Source organism: Akebia trifoliata, chromosome 8 (genome assembly GCF_017979445.1).
Source record: "Akebia trifoliata isolate Shusen 1 chromosome 8, ASM1797944v1, whole genome shotgun sequence".
NCBI classification, from domain to species: Eukaryota; Viridiplantae; Streptophyta; class Magnoliopsida; order Ranunculales; family Lardizabalaceae; genus Akebia; species Akebia trifoliata.
The window spans coordinates 50644705-50668557 of record NC_141382.1 but is presented as its reverse complement, the minus strand read 5'-3'; the positions used below and the strand labels follow the sequence as shown (position 1 = coordinate 50668557).

At 34.9% G+C, this 23853-nt stretch overlaps 4 protein-coding genes across 7 annotated transcripts; 2 read left to right on the top strand and 2 right to left on the bottom strand.

Moving 5' to 3' along the window:
• Positions 1 to 4578: 4578 nt before the first annotated feature.
• On the bottom strand, positions 4579 to 5267 carry LOC147397591 (ribosomal protein-like protein). The gene has a single exon (XM_086449381.1). The coding sequence runs from the start codon at positions 5116 to 5118 to the stop codon at positions 4699 to 4701; it is 420 nt and encodes a 139-aa protein (XP_086305507.1). The 5' UTR covers positions 5119 to 5267; the 3' UTR covers positions 4579 to 4698.
• Positions 5268 to 6762: 1495 nt separating this feature from the next.
• On the top strand, positions 6763 to 8210 carry LOC147397590 (Nucleotide-diphospho-sugar transferases superfamily protein). The gene has a single exon (XM_086449380.1). The coding sequence runs from the start codon at positions 7023 to 7025 to the stop codon at positions 8037 to 8039; it is 1017 nt and encodes a 338-aa protein (XP_086305506.1). The 5' UTR covers positions 6763 to 7022; the 3' UTR covers positions 8040 to 8210.
• Positions 8211 to 10113: 1903 nt separating this feature from the next.
• On the top strand, positions 10114 to 13533 carry LOC147397589 (uncharacterized). The gene is made up of 3 exons (XM_086449379.1): positions 10114 to 10520; positions 10624 to 10858; positions 12962 to 13533. The coding sequence occupies exons 1-3, from the start codon at positions 10413 to 10415 to the stop codon at positions 13258 to 13260; spliced, it is 642 nt and encodes a 213-aa protein (XP_086305505.1). The 5' UTR covers positions 10114 to 10412; the 3' UTR covers positions 13261 to 13533.
• Positions 13534 to 15104: 1571 nt separating this feature from the next.
• Positions 15105 to 23853, bottom strand: LOC147397588 (ethanolamine-phosphate cytidylyltransferase-like). 4 transcript variants are annotated; one of them, XM_086449374.1, is made up of 10 exons: positions 23698 to 23853; positions 22420 to 22852; positions 21170 to 21405; positions 20861 to 21039; positions 19187 to 19258; positions 18206 to 18273; positions 17925 to 18045; positions 16061 to 16126; positions 15838 to 15960; positions 15105 to 15622 (listed from the first exon to the last, which is right to left on the bottom strand). In XM_086449374.1, the coding sequence occupies exons 2-10, from the start codon at positions 22779 to 22781 to the stop codon at positions 15551 to 15553; spliced, it is 1299 nt and encodes a 432-aa protein (XP_086305500.1). In that variant the 5' UTR covers positions 22782 to 22852; positions 23698 to 23853; the 3' UTR covers positions 15105 to 15550. The 4 variants fall into 4 exon arrangements, with proteins under 4 accessions (XP_086305500.1, XP_086305501.1, XP_086305503.1 ...); XM_086449375.1 differs by having other exon boundaries at positions 22420 to 22840; positions 23698 to 23852; XM_086449377.1 differs by lacking the exon at positions 23698 to 23853 and adding an exon at positions 23535 to 23686 and having other exon boundaries at positions 22420 to 22840.

Here is a 23853-nt window from a genome sequence, read left to right as displayed (position 1 = left end):
TTCTTATCTTACCCTATAATCACGTCAATTAGTTCTTAAAATCACAAAAAAAAAAAAAAAATTATTATTATAAAGGGTAAAATCGATAATTTATCTTAGACGAGATTTAGAAGAGCAAGTGGTACAAACGATCTAATAGTCCAACTTTGCTCGTCAGAAGAGTAAGATATGGATCGAAGTCTATCCTGACTAGTCGGGCATAATAGATTGAAGTCTGCCCTGATTAGTAAGGTAGAATGAATATGAGTTTTACCTCGTCCATCAAGATTCAAAATTATAGAAAGAAATCATTACATGCTAGAATATATTAACGAAAGTTTCATTTATGAAGTAAGATCCTCATAATAATGGGATCTTACAAGATCAAATCTGGGATAAAAGGAAAATCATGATCTTGAGGGTAGGATAGAGAGAGAGAGAGGATTTTTTTTTTCTTTTAGGATCTCTAGAGATTAAAAGAGAAAGAGTAGCAATATTTTTTTTAGAATTCTAACTTAATACAAATCATTGGGCATGTACCTATAATTATTATTATATAATCTTAATTATAAAAATTACAAATTAGTAAATGTTTTAAACTATGACATTAAAATATTTATATCTTTATAGTTTAAGAATATAGAAATAATAATAAAATAAATCAAAGACATTTAGAAACTTATCTACATGATCCTATTTCTCACTTATTAGATGTATCTTCAAGTTTAAACATGGATTCCATTCCTTAACAAGTTGGATATTTTGCCTAAGTTTTTTTCAAATAAATTAATCCAATGCATGAAATTACTTCTAATTTTTTGTGTGTATAACTTATAAATCCATAATAATGTGAGGATTAAGGTTGGCAATGGATTAGACAAGTACCAAATGGCACATTGGTATCCTATGATTTAGATTCAATCTAGTCAACAATTTTTTTAAATTGATCCTCAAACTTGATCTTCAATCTTGACTTTTCTTCTTCAAGGTATATAGTAACCTTTCCAAAACCTGTTTTTGATTGTTTCCAATGAGAGAGAATTGCTTCGAGGGAGAAGAGAGATGAACTAAGAAAAAGTAGAGAAAGTGACTCGAAGGAGGTTGAAGATGACGAGTTTTAGAAATGAAAAATCTAGGATTTTGGGAGAGATTGAGGAAGTGTAAAGATATGTATTATGAGGTCTTTTTGAATTGAAGTTTTAATTGGGGATGGAGATTAAGGTAATTTTTTATTTTTATTTTTCGAGAATTTTAGAAACTAACTCATTCAATTAATTAATTGGTTTTCAGTTTTGAGGTTTTTGACAAAATGTTTAAAATTTAAATGCAAAGTAGAGGCATTTGTGAGACTTCAAATTTTGGTGGATAGGTTAATCCGAAACCAACCACATAGTTACATTTTATCTATAAATTTCAATTCAAATAATCCAAAAATCCAATTTTTTTTATTCGAATCCCATATTTTTCACATTTGTTTCGGAATGCCCAAATACCATGTAACGGCTCCTAAATTTGTCACGTCAGGGGAGTCAATTGATTTACATTTTTTACCAAAATAATCAAAAAAATTATTTAAAAAAATAATCGCATTTTTTTATTTAGTTAGGTTTGAAAAAAAAATTGTTCTTATAATAATTAATATAACTAGGAAGTTATAATAAGATAGTAACTTGAAATTCTTTTAATTAATAACTTAAAAAAAAAATTCTTTTATTATTTTATTTTCAAAACTCCCTTAATACTTTAAAATAAAATTCAACGATGATGATTTTTTATTTTATTTTATTTTTTAAGTTAGAAATTAGAAATTTGTCCACGTCAAGAAGATAACGTATTGCTCCAAAATCCAATAAAGAGTAATTCTTACGTTAAATTAGCGATTAAGGCGTCAAGAATCACGCAGACGTATCCTTCCAAAATCCAAATTACAGGACTTCTTCAAGGATAAACCACGTTGACTTACAACTAAGATGCGGGGAGAAAACTAGTTTTTCATATTATAATAATAATGGATAGAACCATAGATGCTTTTAATCGAGATCCCACGTCAGAAATGTCTCCATTGCTGTCCCCACAATGTTACTCCACTCAGATCTTGATGAAAAGCATCTATGGTTCAGCACTTTTGGAGACTATCCTTACGGGAGAAGACAACCGCAAAACTACTCCAGCTCAACTTTTGGATTGAAAGAAGGAATTCATATCGAGGAATTTCAACCTTTTTTCCTCCGCATGCACCGAATAATTTCTGAGATAAAATCCTTACGGAGGGATTCGAACTCAAAACCTCCACTTGATCTTTAGCCATCCCCCCCCCTCTCACATGCACCAAAAAGGGAAATTCTAAAAATAGACGAAGGCAAGTTGCCGAAACAACCCATTGCCTACTTGCAATGTTTGCAAAGCAAAGCTTATGGGTGCTAAAGTAAAATTTTATGGATAAGAATATCTCTAGTTTTTTTAGTTAATGACTAAGATACCTTTTATAATATTTCTAGAGAGTTTCTACTACCACACCAACTTTTACTAATGTCACACCAATTCCTATGTGACATTCTATTTCTAAAATATGATATGAAATTGATGGCCAAAAGAGCTTAAAAATTACCAAAACCTCTAAGAAAGTTGATTCCCAAAAGATAATATCCCAAGCACTATTACCAAATAACCAATTGTGCAAAATATGCTTGAAATGGACTACATTTCCACACAAAGGCTATAGCATTTACAGAAGAATTGTGATCGTACATGATTTTCTTCTCTCTCTCTGTGGAAAATGAAGTAAAAAAAAGGAACGTTCTCTCTCTCTCTCTGGTTCTTATTTGAGATAATCAGATTGGCTTTGTCAAAGTGATAACATGCCCTTGACCTCGGTCATCTCTAAAAGACTGATTGACTTTACAATCTATCCTTCATATTTTCTAAATATTTGTGATACCCCGTCTTTTCAAAGAATGACATACCCCTTGACTTAGGTCTCTTCTAAAAGAGTTCTTTATATGTTAATACTAATGTTTCAGAATGTCTCATTTGTCTAGGAGTTTTTTGGTAAAGTTTAGGCAATGTTTCGGTATCGTCTCAGTTTTTGGAAAAATCGAAACAACGGAACAAAACAAGATTTTAAACCATGTATATCCAAACTACCTCCTAAGTGAAAGTGATGGAGCAACCCCCACAACTTTACCTGATACATTTGTTTATGGTGGCAAGATGTATTCATAGGGATTAGTTCCATTTCCAAACTCGACAAGATGGGGACATACTGTTGCATTACAAAAAAACCAAACTTAAACTCTCGCATGAGTAAGATCAAGCCATTTCCCATAACATAGGAAATTTGATGGAGTTATAACATGCCACACACGTCAGGGGAAGGGATGGAATGGAAATCTCATGGAGAGTTCGATTGGCAATATTCAATGAGGATCTAAATGATGATGACATATTATCCATTCTCTAAAGCATTTCCTCCCCCACCATATTTCACAACTCTTGATTAGGTACAGATGTTCCGACATAGTTTTACATCAACTGGTTCATACAACCCATTTTCTTACACAGGTTCGATAAGGAATGCCTAAATCTCATTCACATGAGAAAGATCACTTCAGTTGGAAAAAATATTGTTGAAGTGAGGCAAAATCAGAGAAAAGAATAATAAAAGAGGATTGATCTCCAAAGAACATTGTTCTTTTTTTTTTTTTTAAGTATAATATATTGATCAAAGAAGACAAACAAGAAACAAGAAGGCCGAGAAAGTCTCAAGAAGAGTAACAAAGAAAAGAAAACTACAATGTCAGTGATTACATAAAGAGTGCCATCTAAAAACAAAGCACATTGTTCTAAAGATATAATGAAGTCCAATCCTTTGATAATCTCTTACAATTTTTTGCACCAACAGAAGAGGTCATAACACCAACTTTCCAAATTTGAATGCCCAATAAGAAAAGAATGAAAACAATTTTCAAGTATTAAAATCCAATTAGAAGTCTGATTCACGATATGTCAACAATAGGATCCCTATCATAACTACCTCTTCACCGGATCCCATCAGTACTCTGCAGTTAAGAGCAAGGGGCTTAAACCCATAGCTCGGTTGGCATGACAAATTGCAAAGCAACTTTGAGGTCGTGGGCTCAAGTCCAGCTTACCCATCAGAAAAACAGTAGGATCCAAAATTTGTTTTTATAAAGATCAAGGTGACCATAGAAACAGTCACCATGACAATTGAGGCAATAGTTACGATCTGAAGCGCATAGATTGCTTAGATGACTCTCATATTCAATCTCACAGTCAAAGTGAAGAACAGGAAGACCAATAAGAAGAATATGGGTCGCGATAGTGAATGCGGTTATGAACACAAAATCAATAAAGACAATATGGCGAATGGAGGAACACGATTCGTTTAGCCAATCCCAAATGTCTGTGATGATGACAATGCAAGCTTGCCATTCACATATGTGAGTGAGTCTCTATATGTGCAAAAGATAGGAAAAGATACAACAAAATGTGCCTTAAGCCCTAAACAGACAGAAGAGATAAGATGAGTTGTTAAATGGCTACTAATGGAATTTTAATGCCGAAAAAAAACTAATAAGATGAAAAGAAAACCCATCAATTCTAATCTCTTCCTTCTGAACCAAAATTCACCAACAAAGATTGTAAAAAAAGCTGACAAACCAAGAAAGAAAGAGATCTCACATATAATTTTAATTTGATTCAAGACTTGGTAGAACTCCTAACAGCATTCCACATTTGCCCAATTGACCCAACAATATGAGGGAGAACAGTTGCAGCTCCTCTAACAATCCCACCAGCAGCAACACCGATAGCAAGAGCTTCTCCATAACCAGGCTTCGAATCCAACTTCAACTCCAGGATCGCAAGTCGAGTGTTGACTGTATCTAGCTTTCGTGAACTCTCCGCCATGAATTTGTCTTTCCTTCCTCTTCCAGAACTAACAACCCTGAACAAAACATTCTGGAGATCCTCGATTACTTTCATCGAAGCTTCGTTGGTTTCGAGGCCTTGAGATTCGTAATGGGCGACGAGTTCTTGTGGGGTTGGGAGTTTTTTCTTCGGTGTTTGTTCTCGTCCCGTTGAAGGAGGAACCGCACTTGGGGATGAAGGCTGTTCCATCTCTTCTTTAAAGTTCAAACTGTGATTTGGGTTTTCTTTGGAGATAAGGTGATGGCTATTTTATGATTCTTCAAAAAGAAATTTGGGGTTTTATGACAGGGTTCTGCAAACAAAACCCTAAATCTGGGTTTTTCCCTATTTTGAATTTTATTTTTGTTGTTTAATTAATAATTTCACGGCTTCAGAAAATGCCAAAAGCACCATTTTAGAGAAGACTATTTTACGATTTTACCCTAATATTGAAATATTTTCTATGGTATTTTCTCGGAAAAATAACTTAAAAGACCATCGCAAAAGGGTTTCTTTCTAAATAATTCCTAAGTTTTCACACGATTGCTAGGTAGGACATTTTGTAAACTTTTTCTTTCTAAAAGGTCCTTGGACCTCATATCCCACATTTCTCACGATTGAATGCCCTAATCAGTCAAACTCATCATTTTCGTCCAAAATTAAATTTTTGACATCTTAATCAAGTTTCGAAAATTCCATTCTGTCAAAAAAAAATTAAGAAAGAAGAAGTATTTTTCAATGATTTTTCACTTTTTTATCCTTAATTTTTAAATGAAAATTGATAAAAAATAGTTCTTTTTTGTTTGAAATCATTTAAACAAGTCGTTATCTCAAGTTTTTAGTCAATCTCTTCCATGTATTTTAGTAAAAATAAATAAAAATTGGAAATGAGTGGGTTTTACCAGTGTCAAGTTCGAAAGTAAATAAAAAGTGGTGAATTCGATAGTAAATTTTTTGAACTCGACAATAAATAAAAAACGTTGAATTCGATAATAAAATTGGTGAACTCGACAGTACGAGGGATCATTTAGAAAGAAATTTTTTTACTAAATGCCTTGTTAAGCTACTATGCAAAACTTAGGGACTATTTAGAAAAAAATCCTTTTGCAAAACTTAAGTAATTTTCCCTATTTTCTATATTGAAAACATTAGTTCACATTATTTTTCTACCAACAAATAGAACCCTAATTTGGCTCAATAATACACTTCTCCAATTTGACTAATCATTTTGCAATTAATTTGAAATGGCTACTCAAGTAGCGGATATATTAAGAGATGGAACTAGGACTGCAACTAGGGCAAACAAACTTGAATTTAACCCAAGCACAACTTGATTGATGGGCAAGCCTAGATTAGATTATATGAAAAGTGAGTTGAGCTTGAGCTAGGAAATCTCAACCTGAATTGAATTTGGGTTTAAGCTATGGGCACTCAACTCGAATTTGATGCTATATATTTACATATAAATTTTATTTTATTTAAAAAAAAAATATTAATATTCTTTTTCTCAATATATTTGTAAAATTATATAATAAAAAATTATAACATAAAAATTAATAGAACTAATGATTTTTTTTATTATATTATATTTATTTTTTAAGATATAAAATAAAATTTATGTGTAAATCAAAATGAATTAGACTTGCTCATTGAGGCTAATCCATCCAACTCTTCTAAAATTATCAAATTTGGACTAACCTATTTTAAAATTTTAATCTCAAGTTAGGCATGAGTTGACCTTCCAACCCTCTCAAATCCCAAACCCGCCCTGGCTGCAGTGCTAGATAGAGCATACAAAATAGCACCTCACTCTTCTATAAATAACGAGAATGTCATAAATCCCACTTTTTGCTGGGCCACATGCCTACACGCGAGCCCATGATCCATTACCCTCAAGGCGCACGTTAAGCTTACACTCCACCCAACCCAAGTTGCAGAGATCTCACTCACCAGTCACCATTCTCACCCCTTTCAAAGCCTCTCCCAAAGCCGGAACCTGAGACACCACATCACTGACCTCTATTATCATCGCCAAGATCTGATACACTCAACTCCAAATTCTTCACGCATCCCTCTCACCGCCACCGATATCTGACAGACTTTCCTTTTACGGCATGAGAAACACTCTTGTGATCTTCCTTTTCGTCCATCTTCCTTTCATTACTTCTCTGCGACCTCTCTCTTCCAATCCATGTGACCATAAAACCCTATCCGACCAACAAACGCTCCGACCCGATCAGATCACCATCCTAATCAACGGCTACTCCGAATCTCGCCTCCATCTCCTCTGCTCGATTGCCGTCACGTACTCCTCCTCCCCTTCCGTAGCCGCCGTACTCATCCTTTGGGGAAACCTTGCCACTCCTCTCCAAACCCTAACCCAATTATCTCAGAACCTCACATACTACTCTCGCGGCGCACCGATCTCGGTACTCCGCCAAACCACCAACAGCCTTAACGCCCGATTCTTCCCAAGATCATCAATCACAACCCGATCCGTCGCAATCTGCGATGACGACGTTGAGATCGATCCAGAATCATTGGAATTCGCATTCAAGATTTGGAGTTCTAATCAAAACAACTTGATAGGATTCTTCCCGAGATCACATGATCTCGATTTATCGAGAAAAACATGGATCTACACTGTCCATCCACACAAGTACTCGATATTGTTAACGAAATTCATGATTTTGAACATTGATTATCTATACAAGTACAGCTGTGGTGGGACAAAGATGAATGGAATGAGAAATTTGGTTGATGACATGATGAATTGTGAAGACATTTTGATGAATTTTGTTGTGGCCAATGAGTCGAATTCGGGGCCAATTTTGGTCGAAGCAAAGAAATTGAGAGATCATGGAGACGCACGCAACGAAGAGAGCCGAGGAGGAGGAGGAGGAGAAGAAGAGATGGGGAAGAAGAGAAAGAAAGTGAGGGAAGTAGGGTTGAGTAGTAGGAGAAGAGAGCACAGGAAGAGGAGAGGAGATTGTATAAGAGAGTTTCATAGGTTGTTGGGTAGAATGCCTTTGAAGTATAGTTATGGGAAGGTAGTTAATTCAGTTGGTGAGCAAGGGTTGTGTGAAAAAGGTGGGAAATTGGTATTTTGTGATCAACAAGTTATGATTTGAGACCAATCTTCTTTTTTCCTTTGTTGAACATGTATAGTTAGCAACACAACACAACAAATACCATGTAATGCTAACTAATTACAAGTAATGAACATAATGTGACATTAAGGGTTATGTCTTTGAATTCCAATAATGTGAGATGTGTGGTGCGAGATATTATGCATTTCCGGCCTTCTCATTTGACATTCTTTTCTCGATGAGAGTTATACAAATTTTTTATTTTCAAATTTCACATAGTATTGATTTGGATAAAAGAAAATTATATTTCTTACTCGTCAAAATTTGTTTAGGAGTATTCAAGGGTTAGTTTGATTTTCAACACTTGGTAATAAGCTTTAACACTCCATTTGAAATGAGAACAAACATTTTCCTCTCCATTTGTCTTGTTTGAGAAATTAAGTGAGGAAAAAAAACAAGGTTAATGGAAAGAAAGTAGGGGAGAAAAATGTTTAATATTGTTCTCTCCTTGAATCAGAGAGATTTGGAGAGAATGATAACAAATTATTATTAAACTGACAAACTTTTCTCTTTTATCTATCCAAACAAGGAGGAGAGAATGTTAATTTATGTTCTCGTTTTTTCTCTCATTTCTTAGAATCCAAACAAAATGTGAATTGGGGCAACAGTGTCAACATAGGGTACAAATGCACAATTATGCTTTTAACAAAAACGAGTCTATGGAATCACTTTATAAGAATTGCAAGATGGATTGTTTAGAGACAATATTTTGGAAGTTCTTTTTTCAGGTTAAGAATCATTTTCAAAAGTTGTGGGGGCATTTGGTGAAACTAAGTAAAAGTACTTAATAGTTGTGGGCATTTTGTTATTAACAAGGAGGAGATGATGTATATGATGGAGGACACTTTTTTTTTTTTGACAATTTCCTATAGTCTAGAGTGATGTTGAGAGCATTATTACTAAGTAATCGTAAGAGTGTAAACTAGGTTTTTCATGTTCCAACAAGAAAATCATCATCATCAAAGCCTAATCCCCAAGATTTGGTGTTTGTTAAACAAATCATGCCCCTTAATTCAATTTTATTAGAGTCACTCATGTTATAATTAATTTATCGAAAGTGTGTTCACATTCACTCTCATTATCTCAATTCATATTCTTTTAACACAGTCAACTTGTATATTTCTTCTAGCAAATACTGTAATCAACTTTTGTTTAACATGTCAAAATCATTACCTCAACTTTCTTAAGTTTGTTCAATTTTAATTTTTCCACTTATCCATCTCAAAATTCTTGTCTCTCTTGTACTAAACTTATCATCACATTTTGTTTTATTATTATTGGAAAATTCTCAATATTTTCATCTCTACACTTTAAATGAGTATGATTTCTTGTGAGAGTGCGCATCAATGGGATCAACAAATCACATTTTTGAGAAAAAATATGTTTTCACTGATTTTTCAATCCAGGTACACATGACCTTACAATGATATAGGTTCTGTTAGTGTTGTGTTGTGCCATGTTGATGAGGGTGTTTTGAAAATTTATCCAATCCAAACCCAATCCGGTTATTTCAAAATCTAACACAAGAACTCAACTCATTTATTAATCAATTTACGCCAACACAACCCATGAAACTAGTTTAATAAACAAGCTGGGGGTATCGTGTTCAAATTGATACCCATAAGTCATGACACACAACACACGACACGATTAAATTGAAAAAATCTTTAAAATGAGTAATTTTTTAAAATTCTCTTAATAATTATTGATATTTGAGATATTTGATATGTTTCATGAATTAAATAGATTATATAGATTTTGAGTTATGCACGATTCCACATAGTAAGCTAATGTTTGGAGTTTTACCTGTTTAATAATAGAATTAGAGGACACAATTATGATCCAAAACAATTAGTTTACTCCTTAACTCTGATTTTTTGACTAAATTTTTTTTTTTTTTTTTTTATCTTGGTCAATACTTGGATGACGTGGTAAGAATCGTTTTCCTTGTGTATCCCGAGTTAGAAATAACTAAGTGAAAAATTCGAATCCGAATATCTCGGCTCTAAATTGATGTCCCAGATTCTCCTCCCATTCCACTTTGTTTATCTATATGTGTGATGTGATGTGACTTAACATAGGTGACACTCTTGGCACATCACCTTGGTTTCCAAAGAGAAGAAACCTGTGACTCTGTGAGAGGGAGTCAAAAAGAGAAAAACCCAAATTGATATGTCTTGGTCTGGAGATCATTCGAATTTTCTCTGATCTTTGACGATCTCGTAGATTCTTCTTGTAATTCTAGGTTTCGTTTATGATTAATTGCAATCGATCACGGCGATCTGATCGATTTTGAGTTAGGGTTTTTATTAATCGATTTCGAGTTAGGGTTTGGTGCTCAAGAAAACTATCGGAATGACAGGATTCATGTCGACGAAGATGAAGAGAAAGGATCTTGAAGAAGTGTACGACGACTTCTCCGATTTCTCTCTTTCTTCTCCCGCCAGAAAGATCAGGAGACTGGTATGAGATTTGCTTCATTTTTCTTCAAAAATGGAAGAATTGGTTTCGATGTTTAAAAAAAAAAAAAAAGAATCTCTATAATGTTTTTCTTGGAATTTTAAAGGATGCGGAGCTTCCACCAATTTTGGAAGAGGAGGAATCAGGAATTCCTCGGGATTCTGATCAACCGGTGCTGCACGAAGAACAGCCTTCACCAGCACTAGTGACGGAGGTGGATCCTTCGAACGATGAGAGGGCACTCATTTTATATAAGCCGGTTAACACGCCATTGTTGCAGTCTTCGAGTTCGTCAAATTTCTCTATCACGGTGAATTCGGACCTGATTCCCTGTTTTAAGAGTTAGTACTTTTAACTTTTTTACATCAATTCATACTGCAATTCTGCGATTTGTTAACAATTTATTACTGCAAAGCATGGAAACCCTCTAGAATTCTTCCTACATTCTTGTTGATCATTACCATTACATACTAAGATATATTATAATTTGTGATACAACTCACATACTTTTTAGGGTTTAGTCCTTTCTTTCAATGCAAAAAAGCCCATAAGTAAACTATTATGGGGTCGTTTTGTATTTTTCCATCACAAAATCCCGTATCTTTAGTTCCACTTCCCAATCTCGCTGTAATGAACTAATTCATTGGGCTCCAAGGGAGATTTATATATATATATAGGGTCCCGTTCAGCACCCTAAGCTTTACCACACACTTTAACAAACGTGTTTTGTCTTACATGGGTTAGAAATTTTGGAATTGGCTGATTTTTGGTGAGGATGATCTCTATGGTGAAGAGATCATCCTCACCAAAAATCAGCTCATTCCAAAACTTCTAACCCCATAAAAAATGGTTTACAAAAAATGGACGGTCCACGATTTTTCAACGTGTAAACATGGGGCTAAACATTTCGGAATGGGCTGATTTTTGGGGAGGATGATCTTCTAATCATAGAGATCATCCTCACCAAAAATCAGCCTATTCCAAAACTTATAACCCATGTAGGACAAAAAACGTTTGTTAAAGTGTACGGTAAAACTTAGGGTGCTGAACATTTCCCATATATATATATATATATATGGGGAATGCTAACGTCCAAGACCTCATGGGGATGTTAGCAGTGTCCAACACTTTTTTTCCCAATAATATCCATTCTCATTTTGTCTTTTAATAAAAAAAAAACAAGGGCATGTTAGTCTTTTACACAATAAATACATTTATTATGTTGGCATTGATTGCCAAAGCATTTACTAAAAAAAAATATTTAATTCAAAACACTTAAATGTTCATAGCATTTATTATGTAAACAAATATTTATTATATAAAAAACCAATACACCCTTGTCTTTTTCACTAAAAGACACAACGAGGAGGGGTATTATTGGAAAAAAAATATTGAACTATGCTAACATTCCCATGAAGTATTGGACGTTAGCATTCCCTTATATATATATTGAGAGGGAGGGGGGGGGGGGGGGGGGTTAGCTTACCACTTAGCTAAGTGGTCATTCTTTATATATATATATATATATGTATATATATTTGTTGAGAGGGGTCAGTGATTAGCTAAGAAGGGTTTTGAACCTAAGACCTTGGGAACAACCTCTACAAGGTCTTACCACTTAGCTAAGTGGTCATTCTTTATATATATTTGTAATTCTTTCTAACATCTACTTTATGTAATGTAGGGTGATTTGTACAAACTACAATAATGATATTTGATATAAAGTTGTTATAGTGTAAAATTTTTCTTTAGGCATTGATTGAATTTTTGGGTTTAGGTTGAATAGCTTTTTTTTTTCTTTCTCAAGTGAGTGGTAACTGGTTAGTAAATAGTAGGTGATGGGGAAGGTTTTGAACCCAGGCCAAGATATCAAGACTCACTTGCAGACTTTAACCAACTTAGAAAGTTTGCACTTTCATGTTTTGGTTGTATAATTTGACTAGTTCCGCGTTGACTTGGATCTTAGAAGGGCCTCTGGTATGGGGTTGTAAATCAGATAAAAATTGGAGTTGCTAGGAGGTACCCATATCATGTTTTGCTTGAATTTCCCTTTTTTGGGCTGAAGAGGATTATTTGTTGTGTTATGAGGACCTCAATCTGTAGTTTTTGTAACTTGGGCAATCTATAACTGTTAACATAAACCCATCTAGAATTTGATTTGCAATGTTGCTGATAATTATAGAACTTTCAGCTGGAACTATTTTAGTCACAGTTTGAAAGTGCCATTATTTCACGCATACATGTAAAACCTTTCAATTCAAAGTTTTTGAGTTATTTGACATGAAACAGTTGTGATTTTATCATATCATAAAACTTTCTCTCGCAAACGCCTAATCACCTGCAAAAATTTGTTATGTTTGCAAAGTGGGTGTTGTATCAAGCTGGGCTTTCTTTAAAACCTAAAAACCAACTAACAAAACTTGGGTTAATTTGTCTCCTTGTAGAACAAGTTTATTGGTCTAGCCATCCCAACATGTTAAAAACAGCAGAGGACATAACCACTGGTGCTAATGACTGCTTGGCTGTTATTCCTTGGGTTCATGGCACTACTGACTTGTCAGAGCCAATGGAGGCTGAAGAAGTAGACTATGAAAAAATGGAAGTTGAAGAGGACAACAGTATGCACATATCTGAAGGGCTAGGGGAAGGGCAGGGGCGGGAAGGTGAAGGATTACAGCAATGGCAGTGTATGACTCCACAGCTCCCTCAAAATACATCAACGCCAGTCATGTGGTCCTCTTGATGTATAAGATAGATTTTTACGCATATGGAGTTGTTTTTAACATTGTCATTTTTGCTCAACTTTTTGGGAGCTAAGCAGAAGAAGGATTGGAGGAGAAAGCTTTTCTTATAGTTTGTCGTCGGTGAAATTTAGTGAAGCCCATCACTTCGTTGTACTTGGGCTCTTATGGGTATATTGTACAAAGTAATATAGAGGTATAAAGAACTGAAATGTGAATGTGATGGAGAAGTACAAAGTAATCTAGAGGTATAAAGAACTAATTGTTATCCAGAATTCTGTGTGTGTGTGTGGGTGGGTGGTGGTGGTGGTGTGGGGGGCGCCCTCACCCATTTTAATGATAAATGTGCAGGGAATTCTCTTTACGCATAAGAAAAACACTAATGCTGGAATGACACAAACTGGGACATGGGTGACACAAATGACGTGGTGGTGCTCACATAACCGTATGTGCGCCTACCAGGTCATTGTATTCCCCCCCCCCGGCCGCGTTTTTGTGTCACCCAACACTGACTCTTAAGAAAAAACCTGAATCTTGTTAAAACTAATTATCAATGCATTGAAGGGGTTTATTCCTTATTGTTTTTGCCTGTCTGAGCTTTCAAAGGTCGCCATAAGGTTTTGAAGTAGAGAGCTGCTATTGCCACACCAACTTTTACTAATTACTATGTAAATCACCAAATAATTGTATACAGTTGGTGTGGCGTAAGTAAAATTTGTTGTGGAAATAGTAACTCTCTTGAAGTAAGATCTTTAAAACATTTTTTTTTATAATATTAGAAGCTTGTATCTTTGAATAAGAGGCATTGAATTTGGTAAACCTTTTTAGGCAATTTTAAGTAGAGTATATATGAACATTATAGATTATTCTTTTTGTTCATTACCTTTACATTGTTATAATTGTAATTATACACCCGTCTATGTTACACCATGATTTGCAATTGTAATATTCTCTAGTTCTTCCAATATTTTTTTCTACCACTTTTAACTGTTACTGTTCTTTGAGAATTAATTTTTTTGGATAACCAAGTGGTTTATTGCTTATTAATACATAGGTTGCTAACACCATTGGAAATTGGCTAGTGAATTTCGAAGTATTCGGTTCTAATTGGATTGGACGAGTTTGAGATTTGAAATATAACATAGTGAAACCTCTTCTGATTTTATTTTAGTAGTATATTCTTACCAGACATAACTGAATGGAGGAAAATAAAATCGGCTGAGAGCTTAAAACCATCTTCCAAGTCATGGATATCTGTTTAAATTTTAGGTGAAGCATGGTCTTCTTCCAACCAAGCAAGTAGTATGGATTTCAAAGAGTAAGTAGAATAATGCTAAAGTGTCCTCAGGCTGGAACCTCATATCACACATTTTAAAGTGAAAGTGCTTAAGAACCATAGATGTTTTTCATCAAGTTATGTGTGAACAAGCATCTATGGTTCCTATCCACTTTCCCGTCAAGAAGTGCTATATGAGGTGACAGCATGAGGTCACTTCAGCACCACCCGTATAAGTATCCTGGGCATTACAGCATGAGACTCTTAAGCCAGGACCAAATAGCAAGACTCCCCCTCCCTCCCTGTATTGGCCACTGGATACTGCTCCTGCCGACCTCACACTCATTTGCCACCATGTATGGAATACAAGAGCCTGTAAACTTTGGCCATGTGTCATTGGGGGTACTATTTCTCTGAAACTTGACCCTGGATCAGGGACCTTTCAGTCGTAACCACACCTATTATATGACCTATGATTTTCATATTTACTAATTAGTTATATACATTTGCAACTTATATGGAGAAAAAATGTATAATATTCATCATTAAGCTCAAAAAAAAAAAAGCATGGAAAAAATATATATGAAATAGAACCATCTTTGTATCAGAGAAAATTTGGTTGTATGGAAAGAAAGAGAATCAATAACATATATGGAATCATTCACAAAACCCCCCACACAAAAAGCTTCAAAATTGACTAATGGGGTAAGTTAAGTTCCCTCTAAATTAGAAGATGTATCATCACACACATCATGGTTTCATCTGCAGAACAACCATTGTACTGTGAAGGGAGCATTGCACCAATATATGGGGCCAGATATATGGTACATCAGGGAAACTAAGAAACTCTAATATATTTTTATCTTGTGAAGACAAAAATTACAATAGCCATGTGCCCCCAACAACAACAGTTGTCCCCAAGACTAGATGGAGTTATGGGAAGAGGGTGTGTTGAGCCTACTTTTCTAAGAACTGAGGGATACTTCAGTGGCCATGATTACAAACGTTTAAAGCTTTCAGTCTCCTGAAACAAATTTCTTCTCTGCATAGTATCTCTTTTCACTTGCTGCTTTCTTTGCATTGCGTTTCTGCATCCCAACGTTGGAAAGACAATTAGATAACATATAAAACTTCTTTACATGAGAATTCATAATAAGATTAACAAACATGCACAGTAAATTATATCAAACAAAAATAAATAAATAAATTATATAGGAAAATGCGGTTGTATGCTCAAATATTATTGGGGAAGACTTGGTGCAAACCGCCTCATGTAAATCAAGAATAGGACATGCGTGAATACCTTGTAAATATCATGATTAGCAATTATCCTTTTAGCCACTGAAGTGGTGGTTATATTTTTAGGACTTTCAAGCATCCGGAAAATTCCCATGCTCTTGGGACCTGCATATGGATCAACTTCATCCTGCAGTATGAAAAATCACCTTATTTAAGAACTCAGAATTCAGACATGTAAAATTGAAGGCAGGGGGACTGAATCAGTTATATAGTAGGGCTTAACTTACCCTCAAAAGAAAATTGTTCTCAGCAATTGTCCCATGCACAACCAAGGAGATGTTGAAGGTTGTTATCTGCTCAAGCCAACAAAAGATACGTCAATATAAAACAGAAGAAATTCGATAAACAAAAAAGCCTAAATCTATGTTGTATATACTCTTCAAGGGTGAAGTATACATGTCAGTTACTGACATTCCACGGACTCGTGCAACATTTCCAATTTTTTCTTTCCTTCTTGCAAAATATTAATCGACATTTACCATAGATTATGAATTCTACCCTTTTTAATTTTCTTTTCTGCAATAGTAATATAACATATTCTCATGTATCCATATGTATCCTTTTGGATATTCAAAGATATCATCATCATCATCAAATATCCTCATCAAGTAATCCAATATTATTCTTATCCTTATATATAGATAAATTATTTTGCTCTAAATTATTTTTAAATATAATGTAGTGTACACTAATCCTATTTTTCAGGGCTTATCAGACACTTTTGTCTCTGTGTTGAACACTAACAGTTGTACCCTTATCCATGCAACATAGCCTTGATGAGAAAGATAAAACATGTTTAGGGAGAAAGAAAAGCCATAGGAGGGTCCGGAAGGACACAATTAAGTATAAACCACAAGAAATTATGGTCAATTCGACTAAGAGAAAAAATATTTATTAGATGCTCTGTAAATCCATCATAAAAGATAGATCCATAGAAGAAAAAGCAACCAATTATTTCAGCAGCTCAGCCATACACTAGCTATGAACAAAGGTTCTAAGATTGATAAGTAAAAGTAAAAAACTTATAGGCTTGGGTTGGGAATTGGTCCCATAATGTACCTATAAAAAAAGGGGTTTGGTTACACAATGTTCAGTCATATAAAATCCACATGTAAATTTGAATACAATTTTGAAAATGTAAAAGCCCCTATTGGTGAAAATCTAAGGTAAAGTGTGTTGAGATGATTTACCCAAGTGCGACAAAGACTGAACAATCCCAATTAGAAGGAACAAGAAAATTAAAGGCTCTAAAAGAGCAAAAGTAAGACCAAAAACGACATGGATTAAGGTAGTGAGAGCGGCTATGAACATGCTTGAATTAACAAAAGATATGATTTCAGATAAAATGAAATGAAGGAACAAGATTGATTCAGCTGATCCCAAACTTTAGAGATAAGGCTTGATGAAGTTGATGGTATAAACAAGACCCATCAAAGAAAGCAGAAAGAATATCAAATGCTAGCTACACGCCTATGCCTATAAAAAAAAAGGATAGTTGCACTTAAAAAGATTTTCGAGAATCCATATGTAAAGGTGATCTAGAATATGAAAGACAAAAAGATGCAATCAACAAGGAAAAGGAAGAAATCAAAGACCAGTAAAGAACTGTTGTCTTAACACTTGGGTGGGGTGCTCTACTTTTCAAATAAAAAAGAAGTTGCATGGCTCATGCTAGCCACTCATCAACATCACTATTTAGGGCAATATTTCATTTGTCATTCATTCTGATCTTTTAGTAAATGAAAACTACATACTGTAGTGTATCTTTATCTATCTAGATTTGTATTATATATTTTCTCTTCAAATGATTCTTTGGCAATATATCTTCCAAGGGTTTGTCATACAAGTAGCAGTAACATAATACTAAACAATAAACTATTTATATATATAACGCAAGTACATTATGAGCAGATAAAAGTTCATAATTGTTGTTGATCAAGTGGAGCTTTAGATATTGAAGTCCAAATTAAAACATGCCATACATATATCAAGTGAAGGAACAGTCATTATATGAATAGAAAAGGAATTTGGCACAACAATCAAAAAATATAAAACCATACCCATTTTAGAAATATTAACAAGTTCACTCACCATGTCCTTTGTGACTTCCCATGGTGCACCTATGATAACCTCATCAACATACCGGCATGCCAGCACACTAAGACTACGTTCATGAAGGTGCATAATAGGTTGGTGAGGTCCTCTGTGCTCACTGCATGGAAAAGCAACTTTCATCATTGTTGAGTTTTCCTACCAAACAGTATATGAAGTCTAATTTTGATTAAATTCTTGTCAGTAATGGAGTGTATCGTGTAGGAATTACCCACTAAAAATAATGAAAAGGGAAAACCATATTGAATGAAGAAGTATACCTGACAGTTTGGTCAGTGTGGATGCCCACAAGCAGAAAATCGCCAAGCTGCCTTGCACTCTTAAGGATCTGACCATGGTGAGAAAGAACAACTCAGCTATAGAATGAGTAGGAGAATTCTATGGTCTATGGACAGGGTTGATTTTGATGATTTCTTAAAAAATGGTAAGAGAGAATGTTGCCATGATATTCAAAGATAAAATAGTAGCTGAAGACAATGGTCATACACATAGCCCTGATAACAGAAGGGAGTGTCCTTACATTCACAAAGGCCAACAATATAAATGCATATATATATATATATAGATGGGTAAGCTGTACTTGAATGCACGACCTCAAAGCTGTTTTGCAATGTGTCAAACCAACAGAGCTATGGGTCCAAGCTCCAAGCTCTAAATGCATATAAATATTCCTGCATATTGATGGAAACCCCCATCTTTTGGAGTCTAATCAATTTATTTATTTCTTAAGATTTTCCCTTCAGAAAACTTGCATGAATCAGGGAATCAACCCACTTATGGAAAAAAAGAATGCCTATATCAATATTTCTAACATCATCATCTCCTAAATGAGGGGGGTTTGCCCTACTTTGTCATCAGCATTCATTACCAAATGATGTGCATGCACACACGCAAACCCCTACAACCAGGTTCATCCTAGAGTGGCGAACCACGAATTGTAAACAGAGCAAACTAACATTCTAGGTAACATAGGTCAAGATCAATTTCATTCTAGTTCTCGTAAGTTTCTCCTGCAAATTTGAATTTGAATGTGGACAAAACCAGGGAGAATAGGGGATGGGATGGAAGGTTCTAAATGAGATCTAGAACGATATTTTGAATTATGTGATTTTTTTAGGTCCCAACCTAAACAGCAAGTGAACTAAATGGGAAAGTAGAAACAACAATCCTCAAATCAGTTCAACGGAATATTTACAGATATAGCTTCCAATGGGAAACTTTTTGAGTTCTATTTGCAGTACCTCCACATGTCCAGCATGAAAGAGATCAAATGCGCCATCAATATATACCACGCGAGCGTTTGGTCCAGGTCCCTGAAATTAAACAAAGAAAGAACTAATTAAAAGAGCCAAACGATGGGAAACTGCACAGCAATAGAAGAACTACTATGCCCAACTAAAATGACAATTTTTTATAATTTACATCCCTGGAATATGCTGCTCCCACCTCCAGGTTACATTGGTTTACAGGCCCTTAGTACTTGATGTTTCTTTTTTGGGGCCTTTCAATGAATTCACTGAAGAATTTTGATGCAAAGGAAGCAATGGTCATTAATCCTCATAATCATGAAAGACTTATACCAACCTTGCATTGTAGAAATTTGAACATTTTTTTTGCTAGGCAAGTGACACTAGCAGTCAGTTATTATTAGGTGAAGGCTGGTTTTGAACCCCGGTGGTGGTGTCAACACTCAGACTTCAACAAACTTAACAAGCTAAGCACTTCTGTAGAAGCTTGAACATGTCAAACACCATGCACCTTCTACAATGCCTGAAAATGTTCTAAATCACAATTTGTGATAAACAGTTCCTTTATTGTGACAAATAAATGAATAAGGAAAACTATTGAGGAGAAGAATGCATCTTATTTGAAGGGGTAGATTTGACTCATAAAACTGATTCATCTCAAGGACAACATTATGCCAAACAAGTCGAGGCAGGGCAGGTACCACAAGGAGGGGATTGGGCTGAAGTAAGACAAGCTGGGTTCAAATCCTGATATGGAGAACTAACTTGCCAACAAACCACTCTTCTATCTACCGGGAATAAAATAAAAAATCAAGGGATGAGATGAAATTGAAAATCTATGACAAGATGCTCAATGGAAAATGAGAATCCATAACCAATGAGAAACCCACGATCATCTTTCAATGCTTCTCCATTTGGGTTTCCAGATAAAATACAAATTGGTATTTTACTCTTTGCATGATATTATGTTAAAGGAATTAGCAGCTTTATGCTTAATTTAGTGTGGTCAAGCCAACTTTTGGGATACAACTTTGTTGATGATGATCCTTTCTTTAGTGTTAGCTCATCAATAAGTAGATATGGCAGAAGTTATCTTATGTCCTTTGAGTCTAGAGCAGAAGCATTTATCTTCACATCATTTTGGCTTATGTTGTATGTGGTAACTTAGATCTTTGATTTATCATACATGAAATAAACACTCTACAATAATGTAGTTTCTCTATGTTGTTAGAAGGGTGGGCCAATAATGTTTTCTCTTCCAGAAAAAGAATCCTGTGGGCTATTCTTCCCTCGGCTATTGCTTGGGGGGTGTGGAATGAGAGAAATCACAGGGTGTTTAACAATAAAATGAGAAGCTCTCACGGCATATTCTTGGAAATCTTGGGGTGGTTATATCTTTGGACGAAGCAAAACATAGATTTCAAGGGGATAACTTTTGACAACTTCGTTTTTAGATGGAACTCTTTATGCAGTTTTTAATGTTTTAATTTTTCTCTTTTTGTTATGTTGCTTTTTGTGAGGCTTCCTCGGCCTCCTTGTACTTTGTTCTATTTCTATCAATATATTACACTTATCAAAAAAAAAATAAACACTCTACAAAGGTATTCAAAGCCATCATACTAGAACAGTAGAATGTCTGTATACAATGATAGATAAAACCAAACATACCTTCCCATTTGAAAATTGCACAATCCTTCTAGATGTAGGTAGAAAATAGGAGATTTGAGATCCACAGGATTGGTTTTCTTCACCCATAGTGTTATCCGTGTTATGGAGTTGTTCAGGCAGTGTTGCATTGGTAAGATTGTCCCCATTTTCTACATTCCTCATAGATGCAAGTATTCTCCCTAAATACAAAATATTAACTCAGTGAAATTTAACAGGGAGAATTATTTTGGTGTGTAGTATCCAAAACAATGTTAAAAAACTATAAGACTTGATATTTGATTCTGGGATGGATGAGGAGAATTATAGTACCTACAATATCTGTGCTTGAGACACCTTCAGTGCGCTTGATCTGCTTGTAACGACCAACTTTCTTTGCTAGGGCATAAGCATCAGTTCCATCTGGAAGCAAACAAGGATCATCGCCATGTATAATGTAGTCAATCTTATGCTCATTGAAGAGAGTATCCATGAACTGCTCAGTTATTGCATATGGAGCATTAACAATGACTTCATCTACCCATTTCAAACCCTTGACGAGAACCAACCTAGAAAAGAGTCTTAAGTTAGACCAAAATGGGTACTTCAATCACATATGTTACTCTCCTATTATTTCGTTAATTAGGCATTTATGTCAAGGGGATGAAAGAACACCATCCTTCCAACCGGAAACGGAACAAAAGGGATATTCCAATGCGAAGGACCGCAGACTACAATCCTCTCTACTCACATGTGGCATAGATGCAGGGGAGGGATGTGTGTAGGGAGTGGGTCCAACCATTCAATAGGTTAAACCCAAGAATTTTTTTCAACGGTAAGTTGAGCCTAAGAGATCTAGTACACCAAAATATAATAAAATTAGGATGATCATAACCATGTAATATCTCGCATTCTTTATAAACTTTGAATATGGTTAAATGTCCAAAAGAAACAATACTCTATAGGTCCAGATTGTCGAGCTAATTTACCAAGGAGATCATTTAGGTAGAATTATAAATTGGTGGTTTCTTCTCCCTCAACATGTGCAGCTGCTAACCAAATATATAAGTAATTGAATAGTAAGCTACCTACCTCCTATCTTGAACCATGTATTCCTTATGCAAAAATGAATCACTAGATTAATCACATTAAGTTTTTTTATTATATAAAAATGTAATATCTATCCAATAATCTATTAAACATTCTCATAGAGAGAAGAGAACATAGGACCATGATATGGGATAATAGACCTTGCAAATGACAAAACCAGTTCATTTGAAGAAGTCATTATTCATTCAACAACATATTAAGAAATATGAATATAGAATTAAAGGGTTACAATGGGAAAATGATTTGTGTCGTGTGAATCTCAAGAACCATCAATAGTTTAGATTCTAGGCCTATATGTGATCATATGACTGCCACAAGGGTGATACACAAAAAGAAAATTTGGTCAAGATGGTTTCATTGAAACTTCTTATCAGTAAAACATGCTCTAGAATGAACAAAAGCCACAGAAAAAAGTTTGTTCACCCACAAAATATCTTTATCAATCAAAAAAAAAAAAAAAAAAATCCCAATACCTCTCTTCCATGGATAACACAGGAGGACCTTTATTGGCTATGATTTCTTCATCACTTACAACTCCAACCACCAATACATCTCCCAAAGCCTTTGCTTGCCTCAAAGCGTTTGCATGGCCGTAATGCATGAGATCGAAACATCCATCCATGTAAACCCTAACAGATTTCTTTCTATATTTCTTCTTATGGAAGATCCCCAAATCTGGTAAGAAACATGGCAAACCAGGGACACCAATTCCACCAAAATAGCTAGTCGATAACCCAAGTACAGCGGCTGTAAGCATTATTCCTCCAAACAGGTGTGGGTAATAGGAAACCCCGTCCCAGATCCAACCATTGCTTTCGAAATCGATGGATCCCATCTCTTTTGTTTTGCTTTACTCAAGCCCTCTTTCACTATAACCCCAAGGAGACACAAATCCTGCAACCAATGCTGTTATAAACATTAAAACAAATAATTAAACAAAAATAGCTTAGATTTAAGGAAATGAGAAACTGGGTTCTCTGCATGAACATAAATCTAATTGAATTTCAGAAACAAAACATTTATTTAGTAATAAAGGTCTGTTCAGATCAACATTTTTTGCATCAAAGAAAAACACTCTTCAAAGTTTCTCCATGCAGCAATTATTTTTCTCTGGTACCAAAAAAAAAAAAGTGATTTGAAAGGGCGTAAAATTCGGAATCAAAACTCAGAATTCAATCAAAGAAGAGAAATTCAATCTCACACCGACACCGGAATTCCAGATCTAACACACGCAAAAATACTTTTTTGACAATTTGGATCCCAAGCTCTCTGCCCCAAAAAAAAAAGGGATTTTTAAAGCCAAAAATGCTGGCACAAAGAAGAAGAAACTCATTTTTAAACACTTCGAAACCATCGACAAGGTTGAACTTGTAGTAAAGAATCCACCAATCGGACAAAAAAAAATTCAAAAGTTTAGGAAAAATAAGAATTGGTTTTTTTATTTCACAACCTTGAAGATTAAATCTAACAAAGGAAACCACTTGAAATTGGGCACAAAATGAAGGAGGGGGGGGTTAAAATCACACAAAAAAAAATCCTAAATTTTGACACATAAAATAACCTGAAATTCAGAACCAACAAAAAATACCTGGAATTCAAAGCAAAAGAAAAAGCGATAAAAGCAAGAACGATATCTCTGCGATTTATTGTGGAAAATGAGAGTCGGTTTTCGATTCCAAAATCTGACAGCTTGATATTAAAACCTAGAAACTGAAATGTGAAAAGGGATTTATGACGTCTGATCTGCTCACCTGTTGAATACGTGTGTCTCCTTCTTCACCCCCCACGCGCTTTCGCTGCGGCAGACGTTTTGAGAAGAGAGGTCTGGCATTGGGGCCTCTCTCTCTCTTTTGTAGTATTTGGGGCAAAAAGGTTTCCTCCACAGACGGAGCACAGAAGAAATCTAC